The 13,673-nt window shown below is 43.7% G+C and overlaps 1 protein-coding gene across 1 annotated transcript; it reads left to right on the forward strand.

Moving 5' to 3' along the window:
- Nucleotides 1–791: 791 nt before the first annotated feature.
- Nucleotides 792–9,857, forward strand: nfkbie (nuclear factor of kappa light polypeptide gene enhancer in B-cells inhibitor, epsilon). The gene is made up of 6 exons (XM_023800553.2): nt 792–1,555; nt 5,867–5,969; nt 6,810–7,020; nt 7,741–7,829; nt 8,338–8,586; nt 9,090–9,857. The coding sequence occupies exons 1-6, from the start codon at nt 1,218–1,220 to the stop codon at nt 9,156–9,158; spliced, it is 1,059 nt and encodes a 352-aa protein (XP_023656321.1). The 5' UTR covers nt 792–1,217; the 3' UTR covers nt 9,159–9,857.
- The last annotated feature ends 3,816 nt before the right edge of the window (nt 9,858–13,673 follow it).

The raw sequence follows: 13,673 nt of genomic DNA on the forward strand, positions 1-13,673 counted from the left end.
GGAAGGCTGCGGGGCTTGGCTAAATAGTTTGGCTCTTGTGCTGTTTGGTTTGCCTCCTTGATTGAAGGATTCATCCAGCTATATCACATTAATATTAGTGACATGCATAATCAATGCACAATAGCCAAAATTAGCACACAGCAAGAATTCGGTGCATAAGTGAAATTCAGGTCCTTTTAATTGAAATGATAGTTTGCGAATCCTGTCCAAGCTTAGTGTATCCTCCTTGACATGGATCATCTGGGCACCTCAGTTTAAACTTGTTTAAAAATGTCGTGTGCGTATATTAAGTACGTCTATTACTTAACAGGTTGTTGACAGTTACAACGCATTAAACATGGATGAAAATTATTCTGCAGATAGGTCGCATGAAGGGTACATATATTTCCAAACGCTTTATCGCCAACGCTTTGAGGTCTTGTCCCAGTGTAGTGTTATCCTCTTACATTTATTAGTCTGCATGCGCAGCGGCCCCCTGAAGGTGCGCACAAGTCCGGAAGCGTGTTTTTCCCCTGTGCAATGCGTTTAATGCGAAGAGATAATTGCACTACGTATTGTTTCGGAAAAAAAGCTAGATGTAGTACAGAGAGGCCGATAAAGAGACACTGACACACGGCACGCTTTGAATTTCCCAGCGTAAAGCGGTTGGTGGATTTTCAGGGGCTTCTTGGTGGAAAAGTAGTTGTTTGGCCCACAGCGTGAGACCTTCACGATGGAGAAAAAGACGCCAGCAATCCAACACAGCTAGGGAGACTCCGGATATATGCTCGGCGTGTAATGTGACCGCACGCCACTCCCTTCGGGGATTCCCCGGCAGTCTCCTTTCGTTAGAAGCGTCCGGTCGAGCTCAGACGCACACAGCCGCGGACGGGGCTGGGATGTTAGGCAGGGGCTCCGTGCCCTCGGTCTGATTCCGAGGGACTTGATCAGTGTGTAGCATATGCAGTCGTCGGGGGCTCCTTCTACGTGAAAGTAGGGAAAAGGGGAGAGAAAAAAAACCCAGGCACCAAGCTGGGTAACTTTATTTTAATGTAGCTTGTAAGTGCGGAGAGAGAGGCTTTGGGTGGCATGAAAGGTAGTGATCCAAGCAGCTAGTTTCAGAAAGGAAAAGCTGTATTCCAGGTGTGGTTTTACCTAACCTTTCTGTGGACGGCATTAAAGCAGGGTAGGCCGCCGCAGTTAACGTTAAAGAGCACGAAGCTGACCCGGACGCCGCCATGGCGAGCACCGACGACGAGGCGGTCAAGCTGGACCACCAGGAAGACGCCCGGATGGATTCGGGCATCGACCTGCTCCGATCAATCAATAAGGATGATCAGCCGCTGCGATCGAACCCGGAGCAGGACGCCGATATGAAGGACAAGCTGTACAGTGTACCGGAGGACCGTGTGGACTCTGCCTACAGCTCCTCTATGTCGGTGTCGGTGGAAAGTATCACCGGCATGATGCAGGGTTACAGCATTTCGGAGCAGCCGGGCGGAGAGGTGCTGGAGATCACGGAGGGCGCCGAAGAGGAGTTGAGCCCCCTCGCTATCATCACCGACGACGGAGACACGTACGTGTCCTCCTCCAGTCATTCGCACATCATCAATTTGTGGTGAAATAAATAATGCGCACATCTTTGCTTATTAATCCCATTGGTTTAACAGCTTGTGTCAGGCACATAGGTATAATAAAGTATAAAATTGTGGTGGTATAAAATGAATTTGTGTAGGACAGAATTCAGTGGCGAATTGTCCAGATTTACTGTTCCTAGACGTGTTTACAAGAAAGTTAATCTGAGTCAATAGAAACTGTACAGTGAACCTTTAATGCTAAATGCAACTTCACCCCTATAATCGTCATTGGGTGGCCTATTTCTTGAAAAACTCTAACATGTCAAATTCTTGAGGGTTTAGAACCTGCATATTGTTCAAACACTGCAACCCGAGTGACTAGCATTTATACAGTGCTCGTAGTAAACCAATACAATTTTTCTTGTGACCCGATTATTTGCAGCGTTCCTTTTACCGTTTTTGGTGTCATGTTACTTGATTCGTAAAACTGGACTGTAATCGCGTATTTTAATATTCGCCGTAAAATGGGATTTATTTCCTTCAGTGACTATATTGTAGATGTTAAGAATTGTACTTGTTACTCTTAAATATATACATAATTCGATCACGGATCAGCGCGGACGAACGCGCGCGGAGGGTAATCGCGTGCTCGTTAGGGGGTGAGAAGCGCGTGAGAGGCGAAGCAGCGCGCTGAAAGCCGTTCGGGCTGTTTTCGGTTTGCGTTTGCCGCTCGGCTTTCAGCTGCAGGAATTCGCATGCGACTTAGCAAGCAGTGCAAACTTTAAATCACTTTTGTCGAAACTCAAATTTACAGAATACCGTACTGTTGCCGCCGCCATCAGAGGCTGCTGTGAGTGGCATGCCCCCCCCCCCCCCGTGGTTTAGCTTAAATCAGATTGCAGAAGTGCAAAAGTCAACCGTGGAAATTCCCCTTCACAGGTCAGGGCCAAGCTGGCCTACTCTCTTCCTCACCACTCTAGTGAACTACAAATAAATAAGCATATAACCAGCTAGTTTCACTATTTGCTCTGTTATCTGCATGCGTTAATGACTTCTTACGGACAGTAAAGTGCTACCGCTTCTGCTCTTTCTTGTCGGTTCTGCCCCCACAGTGTGTCCTAAGGAAGCAGCATTTCTTCGCTGCCTTTTATTAGACGATACATGCGCGCCCGTTTCTTCCACATTTCTGCGTTACCGATTCGCTTCCCTCAATATTCAGTTCCTGGCCATTTCCACGAATACATGTGATTGACTTATGAATCACAATTTCCAGACGAGACGACATTCTGCTTTCATATGTGTTTCGTTATTTGCAGAAATATAGAGCATATACTTTGACTAAGAAAAGACTTGGTGCATTTACCGTCTGCATTATATTCATACTATATAGTAGTGAAGTACTCCCTGTCTTTGAAAACCATTTTCCACTGTTGCTAAATCACTAACACAAGCATTTATACATGAAGTGCACGAGACCTATCTCTGTAGAAGACTGGAAATGGAACGGTAAAATGCTATTTTAACAAGGTTTTGTTCTTAACTGCCTCACCTGCTACTAACAACACAGGAGTATCTGGTGGTCTTGTGCTTAAGCATGACTTGATATGAAGTCTGCAGATCCAGACTCTTCTGTTTGTCGTCGGGGAGACTTGAAAGCTGAATCTTTATCCTCCTGCCGTTTCTGATTCTCTGAAAGACGGGGGGGATGGAGCACTTTCCAGATTCCGAAAGTCTTTAGAAAGGCTTCCCCCTTTAGAAAGGCTTTTTAGTGTAGATTTGTTTCATGATAAAGGTTAGCTGACTTCAAAGTTGGATGAGTTGTTCATCTTTGTGAATGAAAGGAAGTCTTGGTCTAGCAATAGTCTGTCTATGTACCGTATCACTCTACCATATAGCTTACAGTGGTCACCTTTACTACTTTTCCAATAAGTAAAATGGTTAACTAAAGTGACACTAATTTTGTCAGACAACTATAAATCAAACTTGTCTGATTATACACTGTCAGAAAAGAGGGTACCATTTTGTACCTTTGCTCGTCACTGGGGTTGTACCCTCAGGAGTCTGTCAATTGTACCCTTAGTTGTAGGTAAATGTATCTTTTAAAGTACAGAAATGGCCTCTGAGGAACATCCCCAAGGTATCAACAGCAGTAATGTACCCACAATGGTACAAAAATGTTTTAGTCCAATTCTGTACCTTAAAAAGTACATTTACCCTTGAGTGTACAACCCAGTGATGGCAGGTACAAATTGCTGCTACTTTTTTTCCAGTTGTAGTAGGAGCTTGATCGGGGTAGCCTATATAATAAATCTGAATCCAAACTTTACAATCTCTGTGTTTGTTTTCAGGCTTGACATAATGTGTAATATATTCTGTTCAGAATTCAGTCTGAGTGTCCTTTACTATTTCAGCATGAATATCTGCCGGGCTGCACTGGCCATCTGGCACGCCTGGCTTTATGCTCCCGAAAAGTTACCGTGGAGACCCTCTGCCAATCGGCAGGATTTATGGTGGATGTGTGACTGGTGGACCTGTCTGGGCAAAAGTCCATGGCCAGTTTTTAATCCCAGTCCAGCCCTGGTGCCTTTTTTGGCAGACTGGTTCATTGAAGTTCACATTAATCTGTCCTCCTGTCAGAAGGTCGCATTTGCTGTAAATACTCCTTTGCTTGCCTGTCTTCAGCTGAAAGATTTAATAATGTTGGCAGCGAGATGGACAAAAGTGTAAAAGCAAATGTCCAATGAGGTGTTTCTGATGGTTCCTGAGATCGTGCACTTCCCTTTCTTGTGAAAGACATGGTTTCCATTGGAAATTCAACATCAGAGTCATAGTCCAAGTCTGACTGAACTTGCAGTGATTTTAAAGGCTTTGTCTTTTTAATGGAAATGCCATTGTATCACAACACAAGTGTCTCTAAAGCTTTCATATTTAGGCTACAGCACAGCTAAAATGTGGTACCTTTACTTTTGAGAGATGTCTGGGTATGTTTAGTTTCCAGTTTTCCACAGCATTATCCAGTCAATGTGCCAGAGTTTTCTAAGGCCATTCAGATTTCATTTATGTGCCTCTTTTTAAATGTTTGTTTTGAGAATCAACATGGCCATATAGTCTGCCGTATTTCATAATTCATGACTTGAAGATGTGGACGGTGTTGGGGGGACTGTTGAGTTTTGTTATGGTTTTGGGTGTGAGCTCATGCAGGCTGACTGATATGCAGCTTGCCGTTAGTAATTCTAGTAAGCGACCCGCTGCAGTGCACACCTCCCCTGACGCCTCCCTTTTTCATTTCTGATGTTCTGCTTCTGGAGAATCAGCACGTCATTTTAAATCTTTGATTTTTTTTAATTCAAGTTCCATGTGTATATAAAATCAGTATTTTATGAATGTTCTGATAAAAATAAAATGCCATTAGTCAGTACTTTTAATAATTTTTTTTGTAACTTTTTACACCTCTGCGTAATGACCAGTAATTGTGTTTCCACTTCCTCCTTTTCAAAAATGTGGAACGGCCCTTTAACTGAATGACCTTATTTCTGACTAGACCTGATGTGCTTGTGTAAATTCCTTGGTTGTGCAATATCTTAACTGCTTGGTATGGAGGCTTCCTCTGAATGTTACATTTATTTAATGCTTGTAGCAATGATGAAAAATGTACTCTTTCTGTACTGCGATATACAGTATTGGTCAAGTTTGAACACACCCCCAGTGGGTTAATTTGTACTTTTCTCTACATTTTTAGAATGATTATAAAGACGTTAATTCAATATATGTTATAGTTTTACGCATTGACCAAAAAAGTATTTAAAAAATATTGGGGGGTGGCTCTGTGGGTTGATCTCAGTAGGTTGTTGGTTCAATTCCCTGGGTCGGCAGCGTGATCCCACCATTGGGCCCTTGAGCAAGGCCCTTAACCTCGATTGCTGCAGGGACTGGCTGACCCTACTGTCTCCTCTGTGCCAGTTTCATGATGTGGCCTCCTGGGATGGTTTTCCAGCTGCCCTGCAGGAGGTCCCACATGTATGCTGAGCACTGATTGGCTGTTTTCCCCCTGGTCAAACTCCTCCAAAACAATTTCTACTGGCTTTTGGTCAGGTGGCCAGGTCATGTGATGTGACACTATCACTCTCCTTTGTAGGCAGCTTGGCGTATTCAAACTTTTGCCCTGTACTGTAAATACTTAAACATTTAATAATTTGTTGAACAGCTTGTTTAAGTAGTCATTCTTAGTCTGGCTTTTGTCATTACTGTTAAGCTGGGCTGAGAAACAATATTTACCAAAAAACTTCTTTTTGTCTGTTATTTCCCTGCAGAATCTTACATCTAGCAATAATCCATGAGAAATTAGACTTTGCTGAGAAATTGGTAGACCTTTTCCCTAAAGAGATACTGGACATTCAGAATAATTTATACCAGGTAAATTTCTCCTTGTTCCTTTTCTGTAATTTTTGTTTTGCATGTTTGTGGTACACAGATGAAATACAAATGCATGTTTGTCATCGTTGTGTGATTATTTGAGGGAACTTTGTGTTTCTCTGTTTTCCAGTAGGGATTTTCTTTTTCTGTGGGGATGGGAACAGGGATTTTCTGAATGGTGTATTGGGGGAATAACCCCAGAAATCAGACTTCAGCATGGGATAGGGGTTTGTTCTCCCTTGTTTGGCAAATTTCAATGGAAAGGAAAGTTTTAGAATTTAAGCAACTGATGCAATGTGGGGGTGTCATTTCTGAAATCAGAATGACAGAACAGCTGAGGAAGGCTGACCTTGCTTCTCGATAATCCTGATGGGGTGGCAGGAAATGAGTAGAGGAGGCGGAACAGGGGCAGTAAGCATTTTAGATGATGAGTCATTTAAGCTATTTTTCTACAAAGCTAAAGTTTACAGAAGGCAATATAAACAAAGCTGTGAATCTATACAACAGCTGCTTATCAGCCACATGCAGAATCTGGAGCTGTAGTACAGTAATGTGTGTCAGGATGTATCATGATTGTGACGTGGTTTGGGCCCCGGTCGCATTGAGTGGTACATTGTTCTGAGCTGGCATCGGAGGCCTGTGGCCTATACTACGAAGCGGGGTTACTGGCTTATCGGGTTAACTTGTTGGATTTAAGGTACCACAGTTTAAATGGACTTCATATTCGTTCACTTACATTTTGCCCGGACTACCTTAAATCTGATAAGCCAATAACCGCGCTTCGTAGTACAGGCCAATGGTTTTGTCCGTTTAATCTTGCCGGCTTGGTCTTGGCCTCAGACACCCCTCCACCTTGCTACTTACCTGGACCTACCAGCTGTGGTGCGGAGGCTGATTCAGAAGGAGGCCAGCATGGAGGTGCAGGACCAGGATGGTAACAGCCCTCTCCATGTGGCTTGTGAGCACGGCCGGAAGGACTGTGCCCAGGAGATGGCTGCGGAGATCCCTGGCCATCAGCTCAAGAGAGTGCTGAAGATGCAGAACTGGAGAGGTGAGCCCTAACTTCTGCATGCTGTCGTGGCAGGAAAAAGGTCTGTGATGTTATTCTGCAAGAAGTTAGGTTTTATTTGCCATTTGTGCAAGTACAAGAACGGGCATATCTGAGTGTCCCATCTTGGTGTCTTATGGCGCACACACAAAGAGGTGAGAGTGATACTTGGGGTTAAAGCACAGAGTGAGCCATCCATTCCTAGAAGCATCTTTCAGGGGTTTATGGGCCACGTTCAAGGGTTCCACTGAGATATGACGACTCTGCTGAGCACCGAATTGAAACAGCCGAACTTCTGAATACAGGTGCAGAGGTTTAGATTACTTTTCTCGTAAAAATCAAAGTTCTGTTTTCAGATGCCTTTTCCCCTTCATAAAATTAAAGTCAAGAACATATCTTTAATTAGAGTGAAAATAATGAGTTAACTGATACCTGGATTGTTGTTTTCCTTTCCTGTAATTTTATTTCCTGTGTCTTCTGCCGTTCTGGGCCTCAGAGCCCATCTGCATCTTCAGAAATGTGTCTGCATCACACAGGACTTCTGCTGACATTAAAAGCTGTATTCAGCTGTGTGAATCCTTGGGTTAACTGGATTGCCTGGCGCCTTTTTTCAGAGGGGAAAGTCCCCGAGTTCTTAAGTTCCAGATTTTTGAGGGAGTATGTCTCTGTTGTACAGGAACATTTTTAGTAAATGGCTGATGTAGCTCATCTCTCTCGTTTTAGGTCTGACGTGTCTTCATTTGGTGGTGCTGCGTCGAAACCCTCGTCTGATGAAATTCCTAATAGGTGTTGGTGCAGACCTAAATGTCCAGGTGAGAGAGGTCCCACCTGTCTGAGCTGTTTCTGGTAAAAACCCTCTGGTCTCACATGCAAAAGTGTGTGTGTGTGTGTGTGTGTGGGTGTGTGTGTGTTTTTCTGCTCACACGACTGAAAGATCAGACATACTGAGATTCAGTTGCATACTGAAACTGAGCAAGCAGTCCGCCTCCTTTCAGTTTTGACTGCCTACTTTGGTGCTCTTCCGGGCTTTTTCTCGTTAACATTTTATGCACGAAGATTAAATGATTATACTTTCGTCGCCAGTCATCGCGAGCGTGGGGTGGGGGGTCTCTGCGGAGTGGCAGTTGTTGGAGCTATGCTGAGATTCGACGCAGATTCCCGAAATGTTGATATCATCCAGTTTACACAAGCACCCCCACCGCCCCAGCTCTATTTTTATTTTGAGGGGGGTGTCCCAGGTTTAATAGAGTGAAAACCCCTGGTATATGCAGGGACCTACCTGGTGTCCTGTTGGTCATTGACACGTTCCCTGACATGCAGGAAGGGACAAGCGGGAAGACGCCACTGCATTTGGCTGTGGAGCTGCATGACATGGCACTGGTGACCTTGCTGCTGAGTAAAGGTGCCAATGTGGATGCGGCCATGTTCAACGGCTGCACCCCACTGCACCTGGCCGTTGGGAGGCAAGACGCCTCCATAGCGACCCTCCTCTGCCAGTCTGGGGCTGACAGGATGCTGAAGAACATGGAGGACGAGACCGCGCTGGACCTCGCCGACGGCAACGACGACGTGAGTCAACTGGGCTGTCTTTATGCTCTGGGAATCCAGCAGGATGTGCATTTACATCTGATTGGTGGTCAGCTGAGGCAGTGTGTCCTTCAGTGGGTTGGGGTGCTGCTCGTGCTCAGAAGGTTGCTGGTTCAAATCCCATGGTCGCCAAAGTATTTTCACTATTGGGTCCTTGAGTAAGGCCCTTAATCCCCAAAAATTCCAGGAATTGTCTAATCCTCCTTTCAATTGTATGTCACTTTGGATAACAGCATTTTCTAAATAAATGTTGTTTTGGTCAAGGTTCTTCTCTTTAAGTGCTTAATATAACAGCCTGACTCTGGCTGAGATGTTTCCCCATGATAGTGGAACAGAGAAAACAAACACCTGGCTTTTTTTTACCGCCATGGATTGTAATCCAAATCAGGAAGGAAGTCAGTGAAAATTTAAATGTTATGCAGTTGTTACCTGATAACCAGCTGCAGTGTTTTCCCCTGTCAATGAGAATTTCCCCTCTTTTCCAGATCTTGGCACTCTTCCCCTTCGATGACATCCAGATTTCTGGCCGGTCCGTCGTCGGCATGAAATTCTGAGTGCGTGCGGCTGGTGAGGGGGTCGTTTAAAGGGTCATTTTGTCCACAGGCATCTTTGTCTGGAATTATAGCTGTTTGTCTGGTCTCCGTCAGTGTAACAATGGGGTCCGGTTATGAAACATTGCAAAGTTTGATACATGTTCTGTACTAACATACTAAACCTTCTTAAACATCGGTTTTATGAAAGATGTCTGTATATTGTTACATGAGCTGTACATAAAGCTGATGTTAACCTTTATTTTTCAAAGGACTTCGCTAATGATGAGTAAACATTTCTGCCCAAAATTAATGTCTGATTTCTCATGTGAAATGGGGTCTCTGACCTGATGCTACAGGCAAAATGAATGCAAAGGTAGCGTTCCGATGTACCAATCTGGGTTTATTTGATTTTAGGATTAAGGTATACAGTGTCCATTGGTTTTTTCCCCCAAAAGTAATTGACACTAAAATCATGACCTGACCATATCCAAATTTTTCCCCTGAATTGAAATTTAAAGTAAAAATCAGGTAATGCGTGTTGATTTAAGAACTAAATGCAAAGCAGATTTATCGTTTAATTTTTTTTCTGTTTTAATAGATTTGCTGGCTTTCCCCCCATATCGTAATTTTGTTTACATTTGTGGCCCAGATTGATGGCCGTTTACTTTATACATGAAATATTCTTGTGTTTTTTTTGTACATTAAACGTTGTCATCCTTTCTTAAAGCCTTTCATTTATGCTATGCTTACCTGAACAACCTATCTTGTGTGTGGGTTTCACAGCTTAGATGACAGATCAAGTCAAGATCTGAGCAGTAAGTGGGGTTTAACCTGTGTGAAGCACCCTCAGTAACTCGGACCAGCTGTTCAATTCAGCTTGGTGTCAAATTGCAAACCTCACCATAATGCAAATTTATCACTAGGGGTTATTCAGTTTGAAATGCATATTTACAAGTTCTGAATTCAGTGGATGAACTGTAATTTATCTCTGACATAATTTAGTTACACTGTAGTATAAATAGACTTTGGCACTGACTTGCTGTCAGGCTTCTCTGGGTATCTGGTTAATTATATTCTAAAGCGAACATAAGCTATGGGGGGGGGGGGGGAAGGATTACTGGAAATGACTTTCACTGCATGTCATGTCAGGCAAACCATACTATCATACTTGTACGACCACCGTGGTCAGTTGACATTTATGGGTCAAAGACAAAGTAAAATTGGGCAATTGTGTTTGCCTGGGAGAGGAGGAAATGATTGTGTGTGAATTAGGACTGCTCAATTATGGCAAAAAGATTATATGGTTATTTTTGGTCAATACTGAGATCACGGATACTCCAAATTTTGGAAATATCATGCATTGATTGAACTTAATAAATTTTTTAGCAGTGGATTTCTTTGAACTCTAAATGTATTTCAGCCCAGAAACACAATAGCCCCTGAAAAGGGGTGCTTCTGAATTTATAACAAGACAAAACAGGTGAAACAAAACGCAACACAATAGTTTCATCTTGACTTTTGTTTTGAAAATCGTTGGTAGTCGAAATTAAATGAAAATAAAGTTTGATTAATTGCCCAGCCCTAGAGTAACGCCGGTCAGTGCGAGTCTGCCCTGCGATGTGCTGTAACGCCGGTCAGTGTGAGTCTGCCCTGCGATGTGCTGTAACGCCCGTCAGTGCGAGTCTGCCCTGCGATGTGCTGTAACGCCCGTCAGTGCGAGTCTGCCCTGCGATGTGCTGTAACGCCCGTCAGTGTGAGTCTGCCCTGCGATGCAGGGGCGTTGCTAGAGATTTTGGGCCCCATGAAAGCATATCATATTAGGCCCCCCAGTCCAAACCAATCCAGTTATTTTCCTAATTTTTTAGGGCCCCTGTCACTCAGGGGCCCTTGGAATCGTCCTAGCTTTCCTCCCCCTTACGGCGCCCCTGCTGCGATGTGCTGTAACGCCCGTCAGTGCGAGTCTGCCCTGCGATGTGCTGTAACGCCCGTCAGTGCGAGTCTGCCCTGCGATGTGCTGTAACGCCCGTCAGTGCGAGTCTGCCCTGCGATGTGCTGTAACGCCCGTCAGTGCGAGTCTGCCCTGCGATGTGCTGTAACGCCCGTCAGTGCGAGTCTTCCCTGCGATGTGCTGTAACGCCCGTCAGTGCGAGTCTGCCCTGCGATGTGCTGTAACGCCGGTCAGTGTGAGTCTGCCCTGCGATGTGCTGTAATGCCGGTCAGTGCGAGTCTGCCCTGTGCTCACTGAGAAGCGGATAGAAGATGGAGAACATCGTATAATCTCATTGTCACATGCTATGTCACATATGGGTTAAATGCAGAGAACACATTTCGTTGTTGTGCACTGTGTGCTGTGGTGTCAACAATGACAATCACTAAATTCTAAATTATCCCGTAGAGGTGCATGAATTAGTGTATTTTATTCTGAATCAGGAAACGGTGTTTAAGAAGAATGCATTTGCTGCTTACTGGAATTTCCAACAAGGAAATGTAGCTGAAACCAGGAGGTCTTGGCTGTTTTCAAAACAACCTGTTTCTGGATTAGGCCGGTCGGCTTAGACATTAATGGTACAAAACAGTTTTGCTGGGAAAAAAAGAACAATACATCAATTTGTGAGATGGGACAGGATGCATAAAAGCGTGACAAACTATATTTTACAGGAATTTCCATTTCCCAGGTCATGTCAGTTTTACGGAATCATTTATCCTATGCAGTAAGCTCCGGTTGGGGGACACATACAAAAACACTATTAGGGCAATTTGAAGATGTGAGCTCATGCTCACATCTTTGGGCTGTGGGAGGAAATGGAGGAGTGCAAGAACACACACACACACACACACACAGAGGGACGGACGGCTGCTTGAGGAATTGAGCTCATGCACCATACCGCTAATGAGTACAATGGATTGAAATTCCTGTCACTCATTGCATCATTCTGTGTTATATTGTCTATCAAAATATCACATTGTAATTTTGGTCCAAATTAATCCTCAGTTCCGTTGGTGCCAAAAATAGTTGCCAGTTAAAACATTGCCAAGTGACAGTAACTGTCTCCCATGTGCTCTTCATTGTTTATTGCTAAACGCAATGTGTAATTATGACAAAGTGAATCGTGGATTCAGGACAGTGACAAAGTTACAGGTCCAGAATAATATTGTGTGTGTGTGTGTGTGTATATATATACACACACATACACACACACACACATACACACACACACACACACACACACACTGCCCTCCACAATTATTGGCATTGTAAAAAGGGTTAGAGGAAATCCACCTTAGGTGAAGCAGCTTCATGTCACACTGAAAAATTGAGAAAAATCCATCCTTTCATTAACATAAATTTATTCCAAGAAAAAAAAAAATCCTTCATCTAAAAATAATTATCTTTAACAAAAACACATGTGCCACGATTATTGGCACCCCTGGAAATTATAGTGAACACAATGTAACTGAAGCATGTTTCCCTTGTAAATTACATCTATGAGTTGAGTGGCGTGAATAGGAACCTTCAAGCTGTAATCCATGACTTCCTGGTTAACAGGGATACAAACATGATGTGACACAGAGTCCAAATTCCCTTAGTCATCCATCAACATGGGAAAGATAAGAGACCATACAAACCAAATGAGGGAGAAGTGTGTTGACCTTCATAAGTCAGGTGATGGGTATTAAAAAATAGCTACTCACCTAAAATGCCAATTTCTACTGTTAGTGCAATAATAAAAATGTGGACAACAACTGGAACTGTTACAAACCTGTCTGGAAGAGGACCCAAGTTTATTTCTCCCCCACGTCCCCAAGGATGACTGCTGGTGAGGTATAAGACCATGTAAAATCTTGAGTTACCATGTCTCTGAAAAACGATCATGCCTTCATGCTAACAGATTATTTGGAAGGTTTGCCAGAAAGCTTTTTTTTGTCAGTTAACCACAAACATACTGTAAGCACCTGCGAAGCACTACTACAACTGTAACCAAATTCAATGGTCTGATGAAACAAAAATGGAGCTTTTTTGCAGTACATATAAGGTGGGTTTGGCGCAAAAAGAAAGACGGTTATAATGAAATGAACCTTATCCCAAATGCAAAATATTGTGGTGGTTCTGTGATGTTGTGGGGCTGTTTTTCCTCCAAAGGCCCTGGAAACCTCGTTAGGGTACATGGCATTATGGACTCCAAGAAATACCAGGACATTTTACATCAAAATTTGGCTGCCTCTGCCAGGAAACAAAAACTGGGCCGTCACTGTATCTTCCAGCCGGACAGTTATCCTAAATCAACACAAAAGTGGTTAGCTGACCGCAGAAACAAACTTCTGCCATGGCCATCTCAGTCCCCTGACCTGAACCCCACTGAAAACCTGTGGGCTGAGCTGAAGAGGAGAGTGCATAAGAGATGGCTTAAGACCCTGGATGATCTGGAGAGATTCTGTAAAGAGGAATGGACTCAGATGCCCTGCTTGGTATTCTCCAAACTTATAAAATGTTATAGAAGACTCAGTGCTGTTGTTCTGGCAAAGGGAGGTTGTACA

The sequence above is a fragment of the Paramormyrops kingsleyae genome, chromosome 19 (assembly GCF_048594095.1).
Source record: "Paramormyrops kingsleyae isolate MSU_618 chromosome 19, PKINGS_0.4, whole genome shotgun sequence".
NCBI lineage: Eukaryota > Metazoa > Chordata > Actinopteri > Osteoglossiformes > Mormyridae > Paramormyrops > Paramormyrops kingsleyae.

Coding starts and splice junctions, on each gene's coding strand:
- nfkbie (XM_023800553.2), top strand. CDS start 1,218: ATGGCGAGCACCGACGACGAGGCGGTCAAGCTGGACCACCAGGAAGAC. Junction 1,556..5,866: donor ATCACCGACGACGGAGACAC/GTACGTGTCCTC, acceptor ATTTCCCTGCAG/AATCTTACATCTAGCAATAA. Junction 5,970..6,809: donor TTCAGAATAATTTATACCAG/GTAAATTTCTCC, acceptor TCTTGGCCTCAG/ACACCCCTCCACCTTGCTAC.